Source organism: Pyrgilauda ruficollis, unplaced genomic scaffold, assembly GCF_017590135.1.
Source record: "Pyrgilauda ruficollis isolate IOZ18807 unplaced genomic scaffold, ASM1759013v1 scaffold8, whole genome shotgun sequence".
In the NCBI taxonomy this organism is placed as follows: Eukaryota; Metazoa; Chordata; class Aves; order Passeriformes; family Passeridae; genus Pyrgilauda; species Pyrgilauda ruficollis.
This window is the reverse complement of record NW_024529932.1, coordinates 3,725,580-3,744,305: the sequence shown is the minus strand read 5'-3', so window position 1 is coordinate 3,744,305 and position 18,726 is coordinate 3,725,580. Positions and strand designations below refer to the sequence as shown.

Sequence of the window (18,726 nt, the reverse complement as noted above, 5' to 3'; positions counted from 1 at the left end):
TAAATTCTAAGTCAATTTAAACAGGTGGGGGGGCTTTAATCTAGATTCTTATGGGCAAGTCTTTCCACAGACTCAGTTTGGGAGACTGATTCCTCCATTCAAAAATAGTTTTTCAAAACAAAGAACAAAGGTTTTACAGTGAATTCTGATTACAAATATTAAACTCCCAGAGAAACAAAACTAGCAAGCAATTTCATAAGCAGATAGTGACAATATGACAATACACTTTAGCTCTATTTGAAGTGAGAGAGAGACAAGGATTCCCTCTCAAAACTGCTCCAGGGTTACACCCTTATCCTGGGGCCACCTCTTGTTTATACTACAGCACCAAGAGCACCTTCTATATGGGTACTCTACAGAGCACAAATACACAGGCATTTAGCTGGCATACACTACGTCAGCTTCAGAATTAAATCATAATTGCTGTCATTATTACAAAAGAAAAAGAAAAAAAAGTTACCATTTTCTTTTCGCAATCTTGTTATAAATTTCTTGGGAGGTATTACTCCGACTTTTTTCTTCTGGGTGGCTATACTGTGGAAGAGATCAGCTAAGCAGGTAAGGAGATTCTCTTTTTTTCTTGGCTGACTCTTGTACGCTAAGACTTTGTCTCGAAATGGTCGACAAAAATAAAGTGCCTGGAGAACGGAATTGCAGTAGCACGTATTCCCGAACTACAAATAAGAGAGAGATCTGTGAGTTTGCATTGCATTGCTGCAGAGAGGTAAAATTAATTCCAAGCTGTAAGAGAGGCATAAGCAGGGGCCAACTTTCTGCAAGTGATTTCGTCCTGACTTTAAGGTAGAAAAATGCATTGATGTTGCACAAAGGATTACCAAGTACACTGTACGTAAGTGCATGAAAACCCTAGGCTAATTTGAACAATACTGTTTAATTTTGTCTCACTTAATTTAACTTATTGGTAATATTTTACATCTATTTGGGTCAAAATGTTCAAAAGTACCCCAAATGTCACAACTCCCAAAATATGCTCAGGTAAAAATATCTGTCTACCGCACATCAGTCACAACAGCCACGAACAAGCACAGCATGACCTTGTACCGAAAAGAAATCCAGCTGAAAATGGAGAGTGCCTCACACACTTCAGGAATTAGATTCTCCAAATCTTAATAGCTGTCATCAAAGTCCAAAATAACTACTTTAACCTGCTCCTACATTTTCAGTTCTCGTTCCAGGGTGACAAGATTTAAGGAAACTCCTGAAAGCCAAGGTGACATGGCCTGCTGAGGATTCAAAGCTATGGCAGCTGGTAGCTTGAAATCAAGATTGCAGGGAAAAGAGAACACAACTGGGACATGCACACTTTGAAGGAGACGAGCCACTGGACTGAAGGAGGAAAGGAGAATCAGCAAGAAAAGCGTCCATAACCCACTTTGTACCAGGACACCCAGGTGGGACACTCCAGACGTCCCCCTCCTCAGACTCCCTCAGGCACCCGAGGTCAGTGGCACTGTCTGCAGCTCACCCCAACACTGCAAACATCCCCATCGCTCCTGTCAAGGCGTGGTGAGCCATCAGTGGATAAAGCCATTCTAATCCTATGCCGCCATTCCAATTTTAAGCTGCCCTCATCCAGTGGAACCTATCATCCAACACCGAAAAGTGTGGGAAAAATCTTTACGAGGCCCTCAGCAAGAAATCCAACCTTTCAGCTGCAGTCCCACAACCTGCAAATTGAAGCACGCACCCATTGCACACATTCTGCAAAATGTGGAATTGCATTCAGATTTATGTTACACAAAGACAGCTGCACATAGAGGTAGCAAATTCTGAGACTTTATCCTTGTGATGGGGAGAATTACACAGCAAAGATTGCCTTCAGAGATATTTTAAGACCAGGTCCCTTCAATAGCGAAAAAGAACTAAAAGCTTTCACATCTTAGGAATAACAGAGAATAACTACTTTTTGCACTCTCCCAATTAAGACAAACAAGAGCACTATTTGCAATTTAATTACAAAACTTAAAAATTAATTACTTTCCTCTATTTTAAAGTGAAAATGAAATATGAAGAACTACTTTCTAAATAACCAAGACTCAAAGAATAAGTAGGAAGCATATTTTAAAAATATTAAGATGTATCCATATTAAAAAGTAATTAATTTAATATCCATTATTTTTCTTTATTTAAGCTAGGAAAATGCTTATATTAGCTTCTTTGTGGTTCAAATCTGCAAGTAAGTCAATGAACTTAAGAGGAAAACTGGGGCTTTTTAACTTATAGGAAGCTGATGAAATCACACAGTAGCTTCAGTCAAAACATTTAATATTGTAAGCTGTTTATGAGTTTATAATTAGAAACAGCCATAAAAAGAGAACTACATTAAAGTGTTAAGAAAGTTCTTAAAATTTAATCAAATTGGAAAACTGCTAAAATTTCTACATCAAGTGCCAAAAGATGAAAAGCAAGCAAATTAGAATTTTCATAAGATTCCAATTTCAAAAAGGAGCAGTCTGATGATAAATTAATTAGAATGGCAACCATGCAGTCAGAGACAGACAAAATATGAAGACCTCAAAACACAGAACAAAATTCAGATTAATTTAATATGAATGTATGTTAACCTACCTGCCTGTAAGTATGAAATAAAAGCAACCAGATTAAGTTCATAAAAGGCTTTCTCCAACCAGACTGAGAAACACAGCAGGCAACAGAAGAATGTTTGAAAGCAAACTCCTGAAGAAAATTTAATTAGTTCACATTTGCTTTATCTCTAAATCATCAGTCTTTATCACTTCGAAACTCAAAATATTTTAAAAATAAATGCTTCCAATCATGAAAAAAAAATTTAAAAGGCACCTGTACTAAGCAACAAGTGGGAAATGGTTGGGAGGTTTCTAGACTACGCAACTACTCAATTTGCTAAATGAACAAATGCTGGCTTGACCACCATTATTTCTTCAGTTCCCATCTTTAGAGAAACACCCAACTCCAGTCTCCCCATGCTCCCACCACCCACTCAACACCTACACTCTGCTTTCTAATCCTGGACCTCCAGCCCTGGGCTGGGCTGCCAAGGGAGACCTTCCTGCTCCCCAGCCCAGCCAGCACTGCCGCAGAGCCACAACAGCGGGCAGTGCCAGCCCTGCACTCTGGGACCTCACACTTGGCCAGCCTGCCTCAGAACAGCAGTAGAAAATGTAAAAAAGACCTTGTTGGGGACATCTTATGCTGTGCATGACTAAGAGATGTAAAAAAATACACATTTCTCCTTTTTATTGGTTCATACTGCTCTTCTGCTCTAAATTCTGAGAAATGAGACTGTTTCACAAAAGTACTGCATTCTCTACATTTTACACACACACACCCCTTTTCTTTTTCTCATTTAAATTCTGAAAGCAAAGTTACAACACCTAAACCTACATGGAAAAATGAGACAGTAGGCAAAACAAGAACACTGTGCAACAAAACCACTGCACACCCATGAACACTTGTAGTCTTATAGCTTACTCTTCTGAAGTACACACAGCTGGGGAGAAATGTGGTTGAACCCCATTCAACAAAGAGATTTACAAGAACTTAGATCTGTTTGGAACACTGTCTTTGAGCAGCTCTGGGGTTCCTCCCAGCTCTGATGCACTGGCAGCTCTAATAACTTCTCATTCTTGCAATGGTCCATTCCAGTGAAAAGGATTTCTCCAAAACACACAGATCCACTGCTAGAGACTGAATAACCAAACCTTCTGCTCTAGAAATCTGCTAGACTGCTGCAGAGTTTCCAGAGCAGCTCTCTGAGATTAAAAATCTTATTTCACCCTCAGTGGATAAAAGGATTGATGTAATTTGTGAAGCACACAGATTGGAACAGTTTGCATTACTGCACTGAAGAGGGAAAGAAGAGTGATAAGCAGACTTGATGCTCCTGGTTGTCCAGATACATGGGACATCACACTCCTAATGCTTTCATCTTACCACATATCTTAGATATTTCCTGCTGATTTAGTGAATGATATTGTCCCTTCAAGTCTAAGCTGAATTTTCCATTCCCATCAACCATCTGGTCTTCCATATGTTTCCCATAATTGCCCTTTCTTAGGTCTTCTTTTACCTCTCAAATTGCTCTTTCAGCACATCCTCTGAACAACCCCTAGACTCTACCACAAAGCTGGAAAAGAGGTAAGACAGTTCTTTTGCCTCCTCTTCTTTTACGCTACCACTGGATAAATTGACAGATCTCTATCTCAGGATTGCCGTCTTTATCTAAAATGCTTTTCTGTATTCCAGACACCTCAAATGGCCACTTATCACACAGAAACTTACTGACTTCCACATTATTTCCCTTTTCCCCATTACCCTGGAGAAAGTTAGGACAAACAGAATCAATAAACAAATTAGAAAAACTTAACAGTAAATGTTAATAAGCCTTTAGGAGATTCACTTCCTATAATTGCTACAAATAAATTAGAGAAATCAATGAAGACAAAAACTATGATTTCTATCACTTCCCAACCTAATAGTACTAATTTATTATCTAATTATCTAGTATTTCTTTTCATTATCACTGTCATTCTTTCTAGTCATCGGCCACAGTTTGTTACTTTCACTTTTCCTGGCAGATTTACATGCTGCAAGTTTATTACACATTTATGGTGTATATGTGCTGTGTTAGTAAACATAACCTACAGAACAGACCTGAAAACCATTCAGGCACCAACCTCACTGAATTTCCTTTGCCAACCACTGTACCTGAAAACCAGCACCAGTGTGCCATAAACATAATGAGATCCCATCTTATTATTTGTTACAACTCAAAGAATTTTAGCCCATAAAATTTTATTGTTTGAAGATAAAAAAGTAAAATTCCTGTAGTAGGCACAAAATTAAAAGCACTCTGATATATTGTAGCTGCCTGCCTCTTAAATGAGTGCAATGACAGATATCCATTCAAATTTCTACTCCCTCTTGAGTACAAAAAGCCAGAATTTGTTGATCTTCATGACATATTAGAAAGATTGTCCTTTAATTGAACCTTCTCCTAAGGATACAAACTATGTAAAACTTTAAGGTTAGGTGTACAATACAATTTCACGATTAAGTCTTAAATCCTCTCTGGACTTGGACAAGAAATTAGGAAAACAGTTTATATGCCAACAGAGTAACAGATTTGAGAAATCCTGTCATTGGAAAAATGCAAAGCCTCAGCTCAGCTGCGGAACTGAGAGGCATTAACAGTGAAACTGCTGCATTTCCTCTTCCCAGAGAAGTAAAGCTGAGTTTGGGGGGTATTGCAGCTTGCGTGAGGAAGGAAAAGAAATCACTTGAATTTCAGTGAGGGGGTTTTGAGATGCATGGAAGTCAGCTCGTCAGTGTTTACTGACTCCACAGTGCAGGCTCAGATTGCAGACTCTCAAACCAGGTCAGTGCTAAGCACCCAGAGGTAGAGACAGCTTACAGTACCAGGACAACATTTAAATAATCAGTTTCATTAAGAAAAGCAAGACAATAGCTCTTGTTAAATCAACCTGTTTTAACTATGTCATTTCTGAAGCCCAGTTAATTTAATATTTCACATCAGTATAATTCAGTTTCTAACAAGTTACACTTTTCATCACTAATATCAGAAATTAAAGTTAAAATCATTCCTTAAAACAAATTATTGATTCAAACAATCCAATCTATTTTTTCTGCTTTCCTCTTCGGGCTGTAATTTTTTTAAAAATCTTAATATAAACAGCAGATATAAATACTACCTAGCATCACAGTCTTTCACAAGATTTTTTTTTCTTTTAAGATATTTATTTTACTTTATTGGCATATTATGAACAACAAGCTACATATTTTAAATAGCCTTCTTTAAGACTTACACATTTGAATAACATGAAAGTGATGTAAAAATTACCCTACAACTAATAAAACAAAATAAAAGTATTCAACAGAGAGACCATTTCAACAATCCAGTAGCATATTTCAACAAATACACTAAATACTGAAACACATTTCAATAGAATGAATATTCAGTGATTATATCTTTCAGAATTTTAAGCATTCACTCATCCCAGTCTTGTTTAACCAACCTATTCCTGTCCTTTCAAAGCAGTAAATTATGTTCTGAGACTCACATTAACCAAACCAAAATAGTGTTCATTGACTGGAAATTGTTCCGGACCAATCTCTTTCTCCAAAGCTGAGGCATTGGCGCCCTAGGAAAAAATCAAAAGCAGCAAAATATTAGTGCGGCAACAGTGAAAGTAGCTGAGGAAAAAAGTTTTTCAGCAAAGATAAACAATCAAAACCAACTAACCATCCATTAAAAAAACCTGCAAAACACCTGGTTACAACTAAAAAATACCTTAGAGATGTTTCCAAATATGTGCTGTTCAAAAGCATCTCAAAGTTGCTTAAAGTTGTATATAATTTTTATGCATTTTCATGCAATTACACTGTTTCAATGTTCTTTACTTTTTCTTTCCAGAGTCGAATTACTTTAGTAACACTTGCACTAACACAGGATGAAAAGCAGGTCATACAAGGCCAACTGGTGAGCTCCTTCTAAGAAGAGCAATTTTCATACTGTAAAGCACATTCCAGAAAAAGTTAAGAGATGCAGATTGCTCACAGGAAGCAAAGACACTGGTCTGCTTCAGTTACACTGAAAATATAAGTTATTCTAAGTGCTTTGCTAAATGCCTTAAACTTTGTAAAACTGAAAGAAAATACAGTACAGCTAGTGATGATGTGCATTACAAATGCTGCAGCCTTTGCCCAAAAAAATCTGTTTGTTCTGATCCTCAAAAAGAAGTCCGAGAATGTTACTTTGGTTACTCTGTGGCTGTTGACTGAACTGGTGCACTAAATACTGTGCTTCAAAGAAAAGCATTGTTTTCTTTTCTACTTAGAGACAGAAAAACATGTATGCTGGAAAAGTCAGACTTTGGATGAGCTCTTACACTGACTGCTTTTAGAGAAATGGAAATGTATACAACTTTTTGCACTCAACAAAACTGATATCTATATATCTAGATCTATTTATATATATCCTCAATGAGACTAATACATGAGCATGAATATTCCAGCAGGAATACAAGTGCAGCCAAAACAGAACATGAAATGCATCAAAGAACCTTAAAACCACAACTCCATCCCAACAAGTTCATTTTTTACACCAAAAACATAGCAAATAGCCATTACATGGCATATTACAACAATTAAATTACACCAAAATCATGGACTGCACCAAAACCAGCACACAGGATTGCACAGATTAATTACAGACCGGGCGTAGTGGAACAGAATGAATATTAGAACTGTGTTAAAATGTATACAATTAAAATGAAATGATGATGCGGCATCTGCCATGGTGTGACCATGGTACTGCAGAACTTTACACAAACTACCTTAGCAGCTCTGAAATGGGAAGCACGTGCTCAAAGGTCCATGAGGAGGTAACAACCTTAACCAGAATAGGGCAAAAGCCAGGAAAACTCCACGTTTGACACACCACAGCTCTGCTCCATTTACAGCACAGCCCCAGCTGCTGTCATCAGTCACATCCCCTCCAATTACCCAGTTTGATAAAGTCTCTCCTTTCCTGAGGATTTAGATGCAGGGCTTATTACCCTAGAAGGTGTTTTCAAGTGGAGATTATAGTGGTGAGGAAAAGGGGTATAAACCCTCATTTAAGATTTAAGCACTCTAAGACTCTGAATATTTAGTTTTCCAGACTTATTTAAATGCACCCACAAGCTCCAGCAAGGTGAGTATTACAAATAAACGAGGAAAAAGAAGGAACGGTGGGGGACTTTTACACTATTGTTAAAATCTCTACCTCTTTAAAAATAAATTCAAGAGCAGGTTTAAGGAAATTCTTTCTCTTTTCAAAGCTAGGGTGGAGTAGCTACTTTACTCCATCTTTGAAAGGTAAATATTATGATACAAACATTGATGTTTCTGTTTGTACAGACCTGAACACTGTATTTAGTTTTCTAGCACAATAAAGATCTGACTTGGCAGTAAGAAAGACATGCTGAGATACTACCAGATCGTCACGGTTTTCTGAGTATTCAAAGAAGCTTCATTCAAGGCTCAGACTTTCACATGACTTCAAAGCATGGCATCATCTGTGTTTAAATGCAGCTGTTTATGAATGTTAGTACAAACCAGCTCGGATGTTTTACGCCAATGTAAAACCCCTCGAGCTGCTCAGACTTCCCTTTACAGCTCTCTTTTTGTCTGTCATAAAAGATGCTATCTCTCTCTCCAAAGTAATCATTTATACTGTGCACAGTGTATTGGTTGCAAAGAGCAGAAACACAGCAAGAGTACACTAAAATGCGCGTTCACAACTGACCCATAAAAGCTATTTTAAAACCTAATTATCCCTTGCTTCAAAGTGTTTCCCAGGCATGATTACAGCCCACATTATCAGTCCCAGCTGACTCTTCCATTATGCAAATACAGATGCAGCGGGGAGCACTGCAGCAGCACCAACCATTATGGTACTGAATCATGTCCTGGACATGAGGACACAGGAGGTTTAAGGCAGAAGTGGGAGTGCCACTCTTTTCATCGGCCAAGTTGGAGTTACTGGACTTGGGAACTACACTTGGGAAATTTCAGGCTGTGCTGTATGCTGTGGAGTAGAGAATTTATTCCTCTGCCACTTAACTGGGATCCCCAGGAAAAATCCCCAAATAAAACTCTCTTTTTGGGGGGACTCAATAACACATACAACAGGTGTTCAGTCTCCACACTGCAACCTGGCTTGGATATTACACAGGGGACAGAAGGGAACATCATTAAGTCTGGTCAGCACATCCACCTCAAATTTCCCTTGTTCTTCTGAGCGGAAACACACCTGGTCATTACCCAGAAATGAGAAGCAACAGAGGCACAGCAGAAGTCCAAGAAGATGATAATATTGCAGTAGCACTGGGATTTACCACTTTTAGCATTGCATCAGTGTAAAAGCTGCACAACCAAGCACTGCTTTACATTAACCCCCTTCCAGCACAAACACAATAGTACAGGCAGAGAGAACACTCATTTCTTGTGGTACATGCGAAACAGCTTTAAAAGTGGAAAGTTCTGCAACTAAGGTGTGTTTACAAGAACACAGTACGAAATCAAGATTTGCTTTTTATTTGTAACTGAAAATTATCAATGATTACACAAAAACCTTTACAAACCTAATGAAAGTCAGGTGTAAAACTGAACTACTACAGATTTCATCCTTCAAAATGAAAAGTAATGTAACCTTTATTTAATCATGTTCAAATCAGTTGAACATTAATTGCTCTATCTCCTCCATCAAGTTAAAGGAAAAAGTCATACTATTGGATTTATAAATTTTGCCTTAAATGCTAATTTCTTATTGAAGGGATAAGAATCTGTATTTGTCACAGAAGTCCCTTAATTAAGTTTCTCAACTTTTTTTTTTTTTAAGAGCTTGAGTTTTGTACAAATCAACACATTCTGCACTAACTAGATGAGGGTTTTATTTCAATTTAGTGGAATCAAAGCTCAGGATATACAGTGGAATAGGAAGGTGCGTTATCTTTGAAATGTGTACGGTTGTATTTTCCTGATTTTCATATTTTACAAATATACATCATCTCAAATTTCTAAAATAAACTAAAAAGCCCACTGATGCCATACATTTCAGTGGAAAAGAGCAGAAAAAAACAAAGCACAGACAAATGCAGAGCATTTTTTTTTGTATTTGTATTGTTTTTCACTTGCTGAAACAATATCATTAGATGCCATTTATTACTGCCTTTTCTCAAAGCCTCAGAGGCTACACTGTTGTGGTGTTTCGTGTTGAACTAGTCCTTCTGAGACACCAGCAGCTGACACAGGGATAAGATAACTGGAGCCAATCTGTAAAACAAATCAGTTGGTGCTGACATACACACCTTGGGCTTCAGAGCATTCTTGCCAGATTAGTTACAGGCTGGTTTGTGACTGAACACCAGCTGCAGCTGATCTACGTTGTCTGATGCAGTTTCCTCCAAAAGTCATCTAATCTGGGCACTCTAAGACCGCTCCCAAGATGCAAACCAAAGCAGGGTAAATTGGGATGCCACCCTACAATAAAAATACTGTCTAAAAACATGTCAGCAAGCAGGCAAACAACTGCAGCTTTAAAGTGTCCTACCTGGTCATTAGCATCCAACCTAGCAGGCAGAATTTCGCTTACAAAGCCTTGATTCATAACCAGCCTAACGTGCTTGGATGCTTACACATCCTATTGGCCTCAGATAGGGGGGTTTGATGTATCCCTTTCTGGAATAAAGATCACTTGATAGCTTGGTGGGTCATCTTTTCAGTTGTTTAACAGCTTTACCCTCTAGTTTAACTAAGCTGTACATTTCCTAAGTAAAATCAGAATTTCACCTTTAATACAATTTTCTTCTCTGAAAACTTACATGTGTCACCAGCATCCTGAAGATCCATTTCTCCCTTCACACGTGCACTATGCTAGATCCTCCCCTACAATGCTCTCCACCTCACTCAAGAAGCCAGGTACAACACTGATTAAAGGCGACTCAAATAACTAAACCATGTTGCACAGGCATATGTAAGCCAAATTTTTTAAACATGACCTTAGCTACAGGTAAATGAACCATACCACCACAAAACACAGAACTATTACTCTTTCTCGTGACAGAAAGGCATTACAAGTAAAAGGGAAGCTCAGGAATAACAATGTTCCTGAACAAAAGTAAAATTAATGGAATTACTTATAATTTGCAAAAATAAATCTCAGTACAGAAACACTCACTAGTGCTTTCCATTTTTTTTTTCTGATTAGAAAGATTCTTCCTTGTCTATGCAACTAGTGAAGATATACAGAATTTCACAGCCCAATGCACTAATTAATGCACTGTGACAGGAATTCTCTGCTAAAGAAGAAATGCAGAATTCTACTCTTGCAGCTGCATTTTATCAGAATATGTGAATGCCTACATTTCTGTGTACTCACACGAATCAGGACTAAGAGCAAAGAGAACAGCTATCTTAAATCAGCTTATATTTGTTGCTTCAATTGCAACCAAAACTGAAACACAATTCTTTTGATACTGTTTCTAGCCAGGAAGTAGCAGTGAAATATGAGCGGGATTCAATAATCCCTGTTGTTCATTTCTTTGCAAAAGAACATGCATTATTAATACATTAAATATTTGAATAGTTTCAGCTAATGCTTTTTAAATACTTCCAAATAGTGTTATTTTATTAATCTGTCTAAGACATAGTCCTATATACTGTTATCATGTGCAGCTAAGACAGAAGAATTTCTGAGTATGAAGTAAAAACACCTCTGTCTGAGTAAGGAAAATTATACCAAAGCACAAAATTAATTTCTCTTCACATTCGGTATGTCTACCAAACCCATCTTTTCAAGCCCCACCGAACATTCACAATGTCATTTCCTTCACAGCAACTACATGCAGCAGCACTTCCTTGTACGTGAGAAGTGTATGACGGCGCATCCTTTTGAGTACTGAAGTCGAAGACAAGTTAATATTTCAGAAAAATCAGACTCACCTAACTACCCAAAATGCAGGGCAAGTGGGGAAAACACATTTGCTCAATAGCTGTTTTTTATAAGCTGCATCCTGTGGTGTGTTTTACATGCTTTTATTACTTACATAATTCCAGTTTCAAAAAACAAAGATATTGCTTTTATAACTTCCCATTTTCATGGAATCATACAAAGAATTTGAGTTTTTAAAAGATGGTAAAAATGTTTTCCTATTTTGGTCAACTTACATTAATACAACCTTCTGGTTTTACTGCAGAAAATACCTAGATTCTTTTTTTCCTCAACTGAAAGATCAGATAGATCTTACTGAAATGAACCATTTTTTAAAAGCATTTTACTTTAGCAATCCTCCTAAGCCACGAAAACAAAAGTTAGTCCTTACACAGGGCTTTTATACACTTCTTCCCCTCAAGAAATTTGAATAGAAAAGCCCCTTTTGCCACATTTTTACAGAATCGTTCCTAGAAGTTTTAATGCAAATTAGTTGCTTCAGGAATGTAAAAAGTAAATACAAAGACCACAAAAACCGACCGATCTAAATACTCAAGCATTGTCTAGTAACGGAATCAGCTGTTCCCACTGACACAGCTAAAAATTCTGCTGCTCAGACTAGAGTCCAAATTGGCATTTCATTTTTCCTTGGCTTAGAACATGCAAGATGAATATACACACATGTGCAGGTAAAAAGAAAATGGAACACTTATATAAATCAAATCATCCAAATAAGTAACATGTCAACTAAATAATTCCCTGTGCTGGTATAGATACTGCTTTACAGCTAGGTAACTTGGAGAATTTTCTTCTTTGTGTTTCATATTTGAGAATTGTTTTATGTTAGAGTCAAACTCTTATTTTGATGAAAATTGAAAACAAATTTGTCTAAATTAATTAGTATACTAAACAGTGCCACAAACTCAGCACTCTAAAGACCAAATAGAAATACTCATCTTTTATTGTAGCATGTTACAGCTAGAAAAATTATGACAAATGCTGGAATCTTAATGTCATGTTTATCATCGAGGCGTCTGCTGATAAGAGCTCCAAGAGACGAGCGGACTTCCCCACTGTGGTGCAGGCTCCCACCCCACAAATACTAACAAATACTTCTCCAAAAACTCCTGGGCTGGCAGCAGAGCCGCGGCAGCAGCGCGGTGCCCGGAGCACGGCACATCCAGGTCACCGTGCCGGAGTGAAAGGCAGTGCCCGAGACACAGCACATGTTCCTTCTTGCCAGCCGTGCCACACGAGCCAGCCAGACAGCTGGATAAAGGAGCCCCGCAATACTCTCTGGTTTCCTCTGTGCTGCTTTAGTCCTCTCCTTCTCCGCCGGTTTTTTTCTGTCACCTCCTCATTTTGAAGCTGTTTTCCCGTAACTTTTCTCTCCTTGCTGTAATTCAATTCTCATTTCTTCCAGCATGGGTCCTCTGTATACTTTCCTGTGGAATCTGTTAACCTGATCATCAATTAATGTTTAAGTCTTATAATCTGTGCTTCAGAGGAGACAGTGCAATTAGACTGAGTACATCAGCCACTGCTGGCTGGCTGCAGACTCTGGCAAACATCAATTTACATTAAGTGCAGATTTCACAATCAGGTTTGAAACCCTACTGTAAACAAACAATTCCTGAAGCAGTAAGAAAGCCCATAAATGCACACCTCTCTCACAGTTAGCTAGAAAATCTTCCTGCGGCTGGGAGTGTTTAAAAAGCCTCTCTGCTATGACACTCAAGGTAAGTGCACTTCAACCTTCCCTCAGCTGGGCACTTCCAGGGCCTGTTTCCTCTAAGATGCCTTTTCCCACACATGCTAGTTTCAACTCTAGCACCTCTGAAACATCTTCACCCTTGTGAAACGTGACTGAAAGGGACAAAAGGGAGCTCCTGACAGTGCCCCTCGAGAGGAGGCAGGCAGGAAAAGGACAATAGCCAGCCATTCAGAGTGACTCCACACATCTCAATCCTCTCAAAAACAGAACAAAAATTTGGATTGTAAGATAAGCAGAGGTTCTCACGCAGAACACACTGTTACATCACACAGTCAACATCTAACCACCAGCTGTGTATTTGATGTCAGTGCTGGGGGGCTGAAACAATCACTGAAGACATTCAGTGACAGACCATGTATGCAAGATGCTGAGATGGCAGACAGAGAAGGCAATACAAACACCCAAAACATGAAGATTTTGATGTCTAATGCTACAGCTTCTTGATTAGCATAGTTTTACAATATTATCACACTTTTTCAGGTTGTGCCAACATCATCAGCCACCTTCTAGAAGAAACACTGAAAACAAGTACTACTGCCATTACAGCTTCCTTGTGGATGCCTGAGACTGACATCTTGGAGGCTTTTCAGAGCTTTTACGCTAAAAATGTAATTCCTATCTTCTCTTTGCTTCAGCTACTCAAAGACTTGATGCCTTTTAACCGCTAGCAAGTGTTTCCTGGATTCTAGACACCAGAAGCAGAAGTCCTAGATGCAATCTGTGATTATAACATGGGGCACATCTTCATTGCAGTTAACCTAGGTTACTTTATCCCTCCTCAGCCATGCATAAAAATCCCATACAGTTCAGTCAAGTAAGGCTCTGACCACAGTTTTAGTCATGGATGAGGGTAAAGACCAAGTTCTACTTTTACTGCAAAGATTTTAAAAATAATATTAAAAAGTAGACCATACAATTTTAACCTCATCCATTTTGCAACAAGAACAGTGGCTAAAGCACTCGAGGGTAAAGGTATTTTCAGTGCTTTTCCACAATCTCCAGCCTTGCAATTAAGACTTACTACAGCACAAGGAAGCATGTGAATGGTGATATATGGCAAAGAATTTTAAGGAAGCTGAAAGGCAATACAACGCTAGGACACATTACTGCAGAAAGAGCCCTGTTAACATTGGCATGAACACTGAGGTGTTTGACCAATGAACTAATGCAGCATATACAAAGGTACCAAACAACACAGACAGGATGCTCATCCCCAAAAGGTACCACAGATAAATGAAACATTCTGGTTGTCACTCTTCACTGTTCCCACACAACCTGCCCAAAGCAGTATATTATGTTATAAAACATAATATACTGCTTTGTAATATTCAGGGCTTGAACAGCAGGGGTAAGACACATAAAATACAAATCAGCAGAACCAAAACTTGAAAAAAAAAAAAAAAGAAGTCATAAAATGCAGATGGAAGAGTTTCTTCAATATAGTTCTAGACTGCTCTATTACAGATTGTAAGTGTACACACACGCTAGGTTTGTGTAGGCACAAACTGTCTCTTGACAAAAATTGCTTGTTACTGTTTTGTACTAACAAGAACTTTTTTCTTCACAAGAAGACATAGAACAGTCTGAGAGTTTTTATAAGAGGCATGGGAAAAGGCAAGAAAAACTTGTAAGAATTCTTAGGTAGTTGTCTGGCAATTTATCAAAGTGTGTTGACACAAAGAAGCATTGCCAGAAAAAAAAAATAGTATTACTCAGCAATTATAATCCTCTTCAATTTTGTAAAGCATATGCTTAAACTTAAGTATTTGACTCTTGTTAGAATTAAAAAGATTTGGCTCGCCTCAACCACACAGTTCTGAACAACACCACAGTAAATACCATGTACTCCTTCACACCATCTTTACAGATGTATTTTTAAGCACAGTCTTATATGAACTGCTGAAAAGCTTTTACAGCTGGTATCCTATGCTAGGTGTCCCATATCACAGTACTATTAAAACTTATGGATTAGAAAGGCCCAGCAAAAATCTTAGGCCTGGAGTTCATCCACCTCAATGCACATGACAGTGATTGAACAAATGGTATTTAATTGCCATCAGAATTTCAGCTTTATGGATACAGACACTTTAGTCAGTAATAAGATTTTTAGTTGAAAATTTTATTTCAGGATTGACCTAAATCTCAGTGACACAACATCATTTCTAATAAACATACACACACAGAATAATCTTAAACTATCTGCTTGTCCAGTCCAGACCTATGCTGTGTACGCAGTCCAGAAGCAGAGCAGTGAGGTCTCACACTTGACCCAAATCAAGAGGCCAGCACTGAATTTATGCTGACACAAAGGCCAGCGGCCAGCTGTGGGTGAAAAGATGTCAGCTAGAATTGCAATAAAGGATCGCCCCAGCTCAGGGAGCAATCACACTGATTCCTCAGCAACCTAAAACCTGCCTTCAGAGAATGGAAACTCCTGAAGCACATGGTACATGTCCTACCAATCTGGCCACATCAAGATGTCAGTATGACGCCGATAAATATACAGCTGATAAATTCAAGAAGTTAGACTTTTCCAATTCCAAACTAAAATACGTCATCTCATATGTAAAAAAAAAAAACAAAAAAAAACCATTATTCCAGTGACTAAACATCACCTGAGCAATCCCATCCTATGGGCTTACAGATATTCACTCAAAATTCTCACAGGCCACCTCTAAAATATCTGTTTGAGACATTCAAGCCTCTTTGCAGCATGATTTATGAAAACCATAAATCAGTTTCCAATAATATGAAACGTAAGCATTTCCCACTGATGAGACATAATAATGGCAGTTCAGCAAATTAACAGAGTAGATGACAGAGCGTGTTTTTCCCCTTTTTCATCTCTTCCCTTCTCCCATGGAAACACATTTGGTAACAAGAACTTTCACCTGGCAATGGAATAGATAGAAGAGAGCACAAATGTAAGAACTTCTGCTGAGAGCCATCAGCACATCTCTTCCATAACAAGCAGTAACTTCTACTGACTAAGGGATATCTCCTTCCTTAAATTCATCACTCCTCCATCAGCACATCTACTGAACTCCCCATCCCTCTTTAAAACAACCCGAGAGAGCTTTATCACATCTGTGCTTCTGCTTATGGCTCTAATTCACCACGAGAGCGAGCAATGAGAAAGCAATCACAGGGAGAAGCCTCCTGTCGGGACCTGGATGGATGCAGACCAGTGGGACCACACGGGGAGCATGGGATGCCCGCACGTGTCCGGGGAACCCGGGGAGCACCGCCCGTGGATGGGCCATTCCAGCCCCAGCTCGGGAGCGCAGCGCTCCGAGGGAGAGCAGGGACGCTACGGAGTGTGCCGGGAGAAGGAGGGCGCTTCCAGAAACCCGACCGTCACCACCGCACGCTGCAATGGGCACCCCGGGCCGGAGGCGATGCCCCGGAGCGCTGCCCCGGCTCTCGGCACACTCTGGGGAAGGCTGCGCTCGGAGCCCCCGCGCTCCAGCCCCGTCCGCAGCCGGGACCCGGCTCAGCCCGCTCGGCGCCCGCATCCAGGCTGAGTCTCCCAAAGCCGATTAACCCCGCTCCGCTGCCGCCCCGCGCCCCCGCCCGGCCTCCCGCGCAGCCCGCCCCCCGCCCGGGCAGCCGGCACAGCCCCGGCCCTCGCTCACCATGGTACAGATGGAGGCGATTTTGGAGACTGTCATTAGGATTTCCATCCGCCCAGCGCCATCTTCCGCCCAATCACAGCGCCGAGCCGAGCGGAGCCGGGCCGGGCGGGAGCAGGAGGGGAAGGCAGCCCGCCCCGCCAGGGCCGGCCCGGCGCGCCCGGCGCCGCGAGAGGCGCGGAGCGAACCGACGGGTTCGTCCGCGGCACCGGAGTTTGTCCAGAGTCATCGAATCGTCAGGGTTGGAAGAGATGCCTAAGATCTTCAGTGCAAACGTCCACCCAGCGCTGTGACCCCTAAAACACATCACCCAACGCCCGATCGAGACGCCTCTTAAAACACGTCCAGGGATAGCGACTCCACCACCTCCCTGGGCAGCCTATTCCAATATCTGACCACAGAATCACAGGATGGGTCTGGCTGGAAGGGACCACAGTGCGCCAGCCTCAGACATGTGGGGAAATAAAGCTGATGTGCAGAGTAGTCATACCCGGTAATTGATGGACCTACTTGAGAAAGGGCTTAACCATATTGTTTGAGTGCATATTGTAAGAAGAAATCTGGTTGACTTGTCCAAGATGTTGATACCTGCACTGAAGAAGCACAAAGCTAGCCAAGATATCTGCCACCCTGTCTTTTTTCAGACATAGGAAAAATCTTGTAGATCAAGATGCATTATTATTAAGAACAATGTCAGTGCACACAAGGTCTTGATCATAAATACTTCTATTCACTGTAAAGTGTTTTAATATCTGTAACATTAAATAATTGCAATTTCTACGATCTTCAGAAGTAAATGTTCTTTAACAACTAAGTTAATGGAATAGTAAATTTTCCTTCAGCTGAAACATAAAGGATATGACTTCAGAAAGTGTTATAAATGAACTCCACTGCAACCTGAAATATCCTGAAAATGGTTTTATATCACATAAAACCATTGTATAAGATACCTGTCATCTCAAATTGTATATTTCAAAAGTATGGTAGCTGAGAAAATGAACACCTCTTGGATGAATACATTCTGAAACTGTTGCCACAGAAACCATGGGGGAGGACAGCATCAGGGGAATGAGAAAGAATAGAAAGAAAAGTAGTGGATTGGCCATTTTTGAGCAAAAAAAGCAAGAATGCGTATTTAGCAGGATAGACATGTCAAACCTTTAGATATCCAGCAGTTCATCTACTGAAATACATTTCCTGCCAAAAACATCTCCAAAACAATTCCTTGCAGTATTAGTCAGACCAACCACAACAGATATTCCTCTATCATCCAGAGCAGACCAAATTTCAAAACATGACATGAAAAAAATAAGGCAGTGTGTTGTCTCTCTGAAGCAGAAAAGCACAAAAAGCAATTGCACTGTTGCAGAAGCTGATACCCTTATCTGGGAGATAATTCAGTTTGGAACCAATTATGTGGCATCAAGTGGAACCGTTCAGGCCAGAGAATACTGCAGGAAATTTTGAAAGGCACTCAACTGGAAAATCGGAGATTGCCTAGAAGTTTCTTCCTGCCCATACATTAGAGAAGGAAGGTAAAGTATACTTGTTGTGAAGTGCTCTTTCTGTCTCTAGTTCCAAGGCAAAAATTCAGTTATTCTGGAGTTATTTCAGTTATTATTGGCTTACATTTCAAAAAGTGTGGAGAATGTATGGCTGTGCTGGCCTGTATCTGGCAGGTATGGATAATCGTGGTCGGAAACTAAGAGCAGCTGGGAAGATGCTAAATTAGTAACATACAGAGAGACTAATTTTGTTCTGTGTAAACTGAGTTGCTGTGTTATAAGCAAACTGAACTCACACCACAAAGAATGAGGGGAAATACA

General features: G+C 39.7%; 1 protein-coding gene across 3 annotated transcripts in view; it reads right to left on the bottom strand.

The window, feature by feature from the left end:
• Nucleotides 1–17,025, bottom strand: part of USP12 (ubiquitin specific peptidase 12) — a 32,795-nt gene extending 15,770 nt beyond the window's left edge. The window contains exons 1-4 of one of the 3 annotated variants that reach the window (XM_041487410.1): nucleotides 16,904–17,025; nucleotides 6,081–6,161; nucleotides 2,590–2,697; nucleotides 461–674 (exon numbers count right to left, since the gene is read on the bottom strand). In XM_041487410.1, the coding sequence (XP_041343344.1) occupies nucleotides 461–674; nucleotides 2,590–2,697; nucleotides 6,081–6,161; nucleotides 16,904–16,951 (451 nt within the window). In that variant the 5' untranslated portion in view covers nucleotides 16,952–17,025. The remainder of the gene's footprint in view (nucleotides 1–460; nucleotides 675–2,589; nucleotides 2,698–6,080; nucleotides 6,162–16,903) is intronic. The other 2 variants (XM_041487411.1, XM_041487412.1) reach the window with 2 other exon arrangements.
• Nucleotides 17,026–18,726: the final 1,701 nt, after the last annotated feature.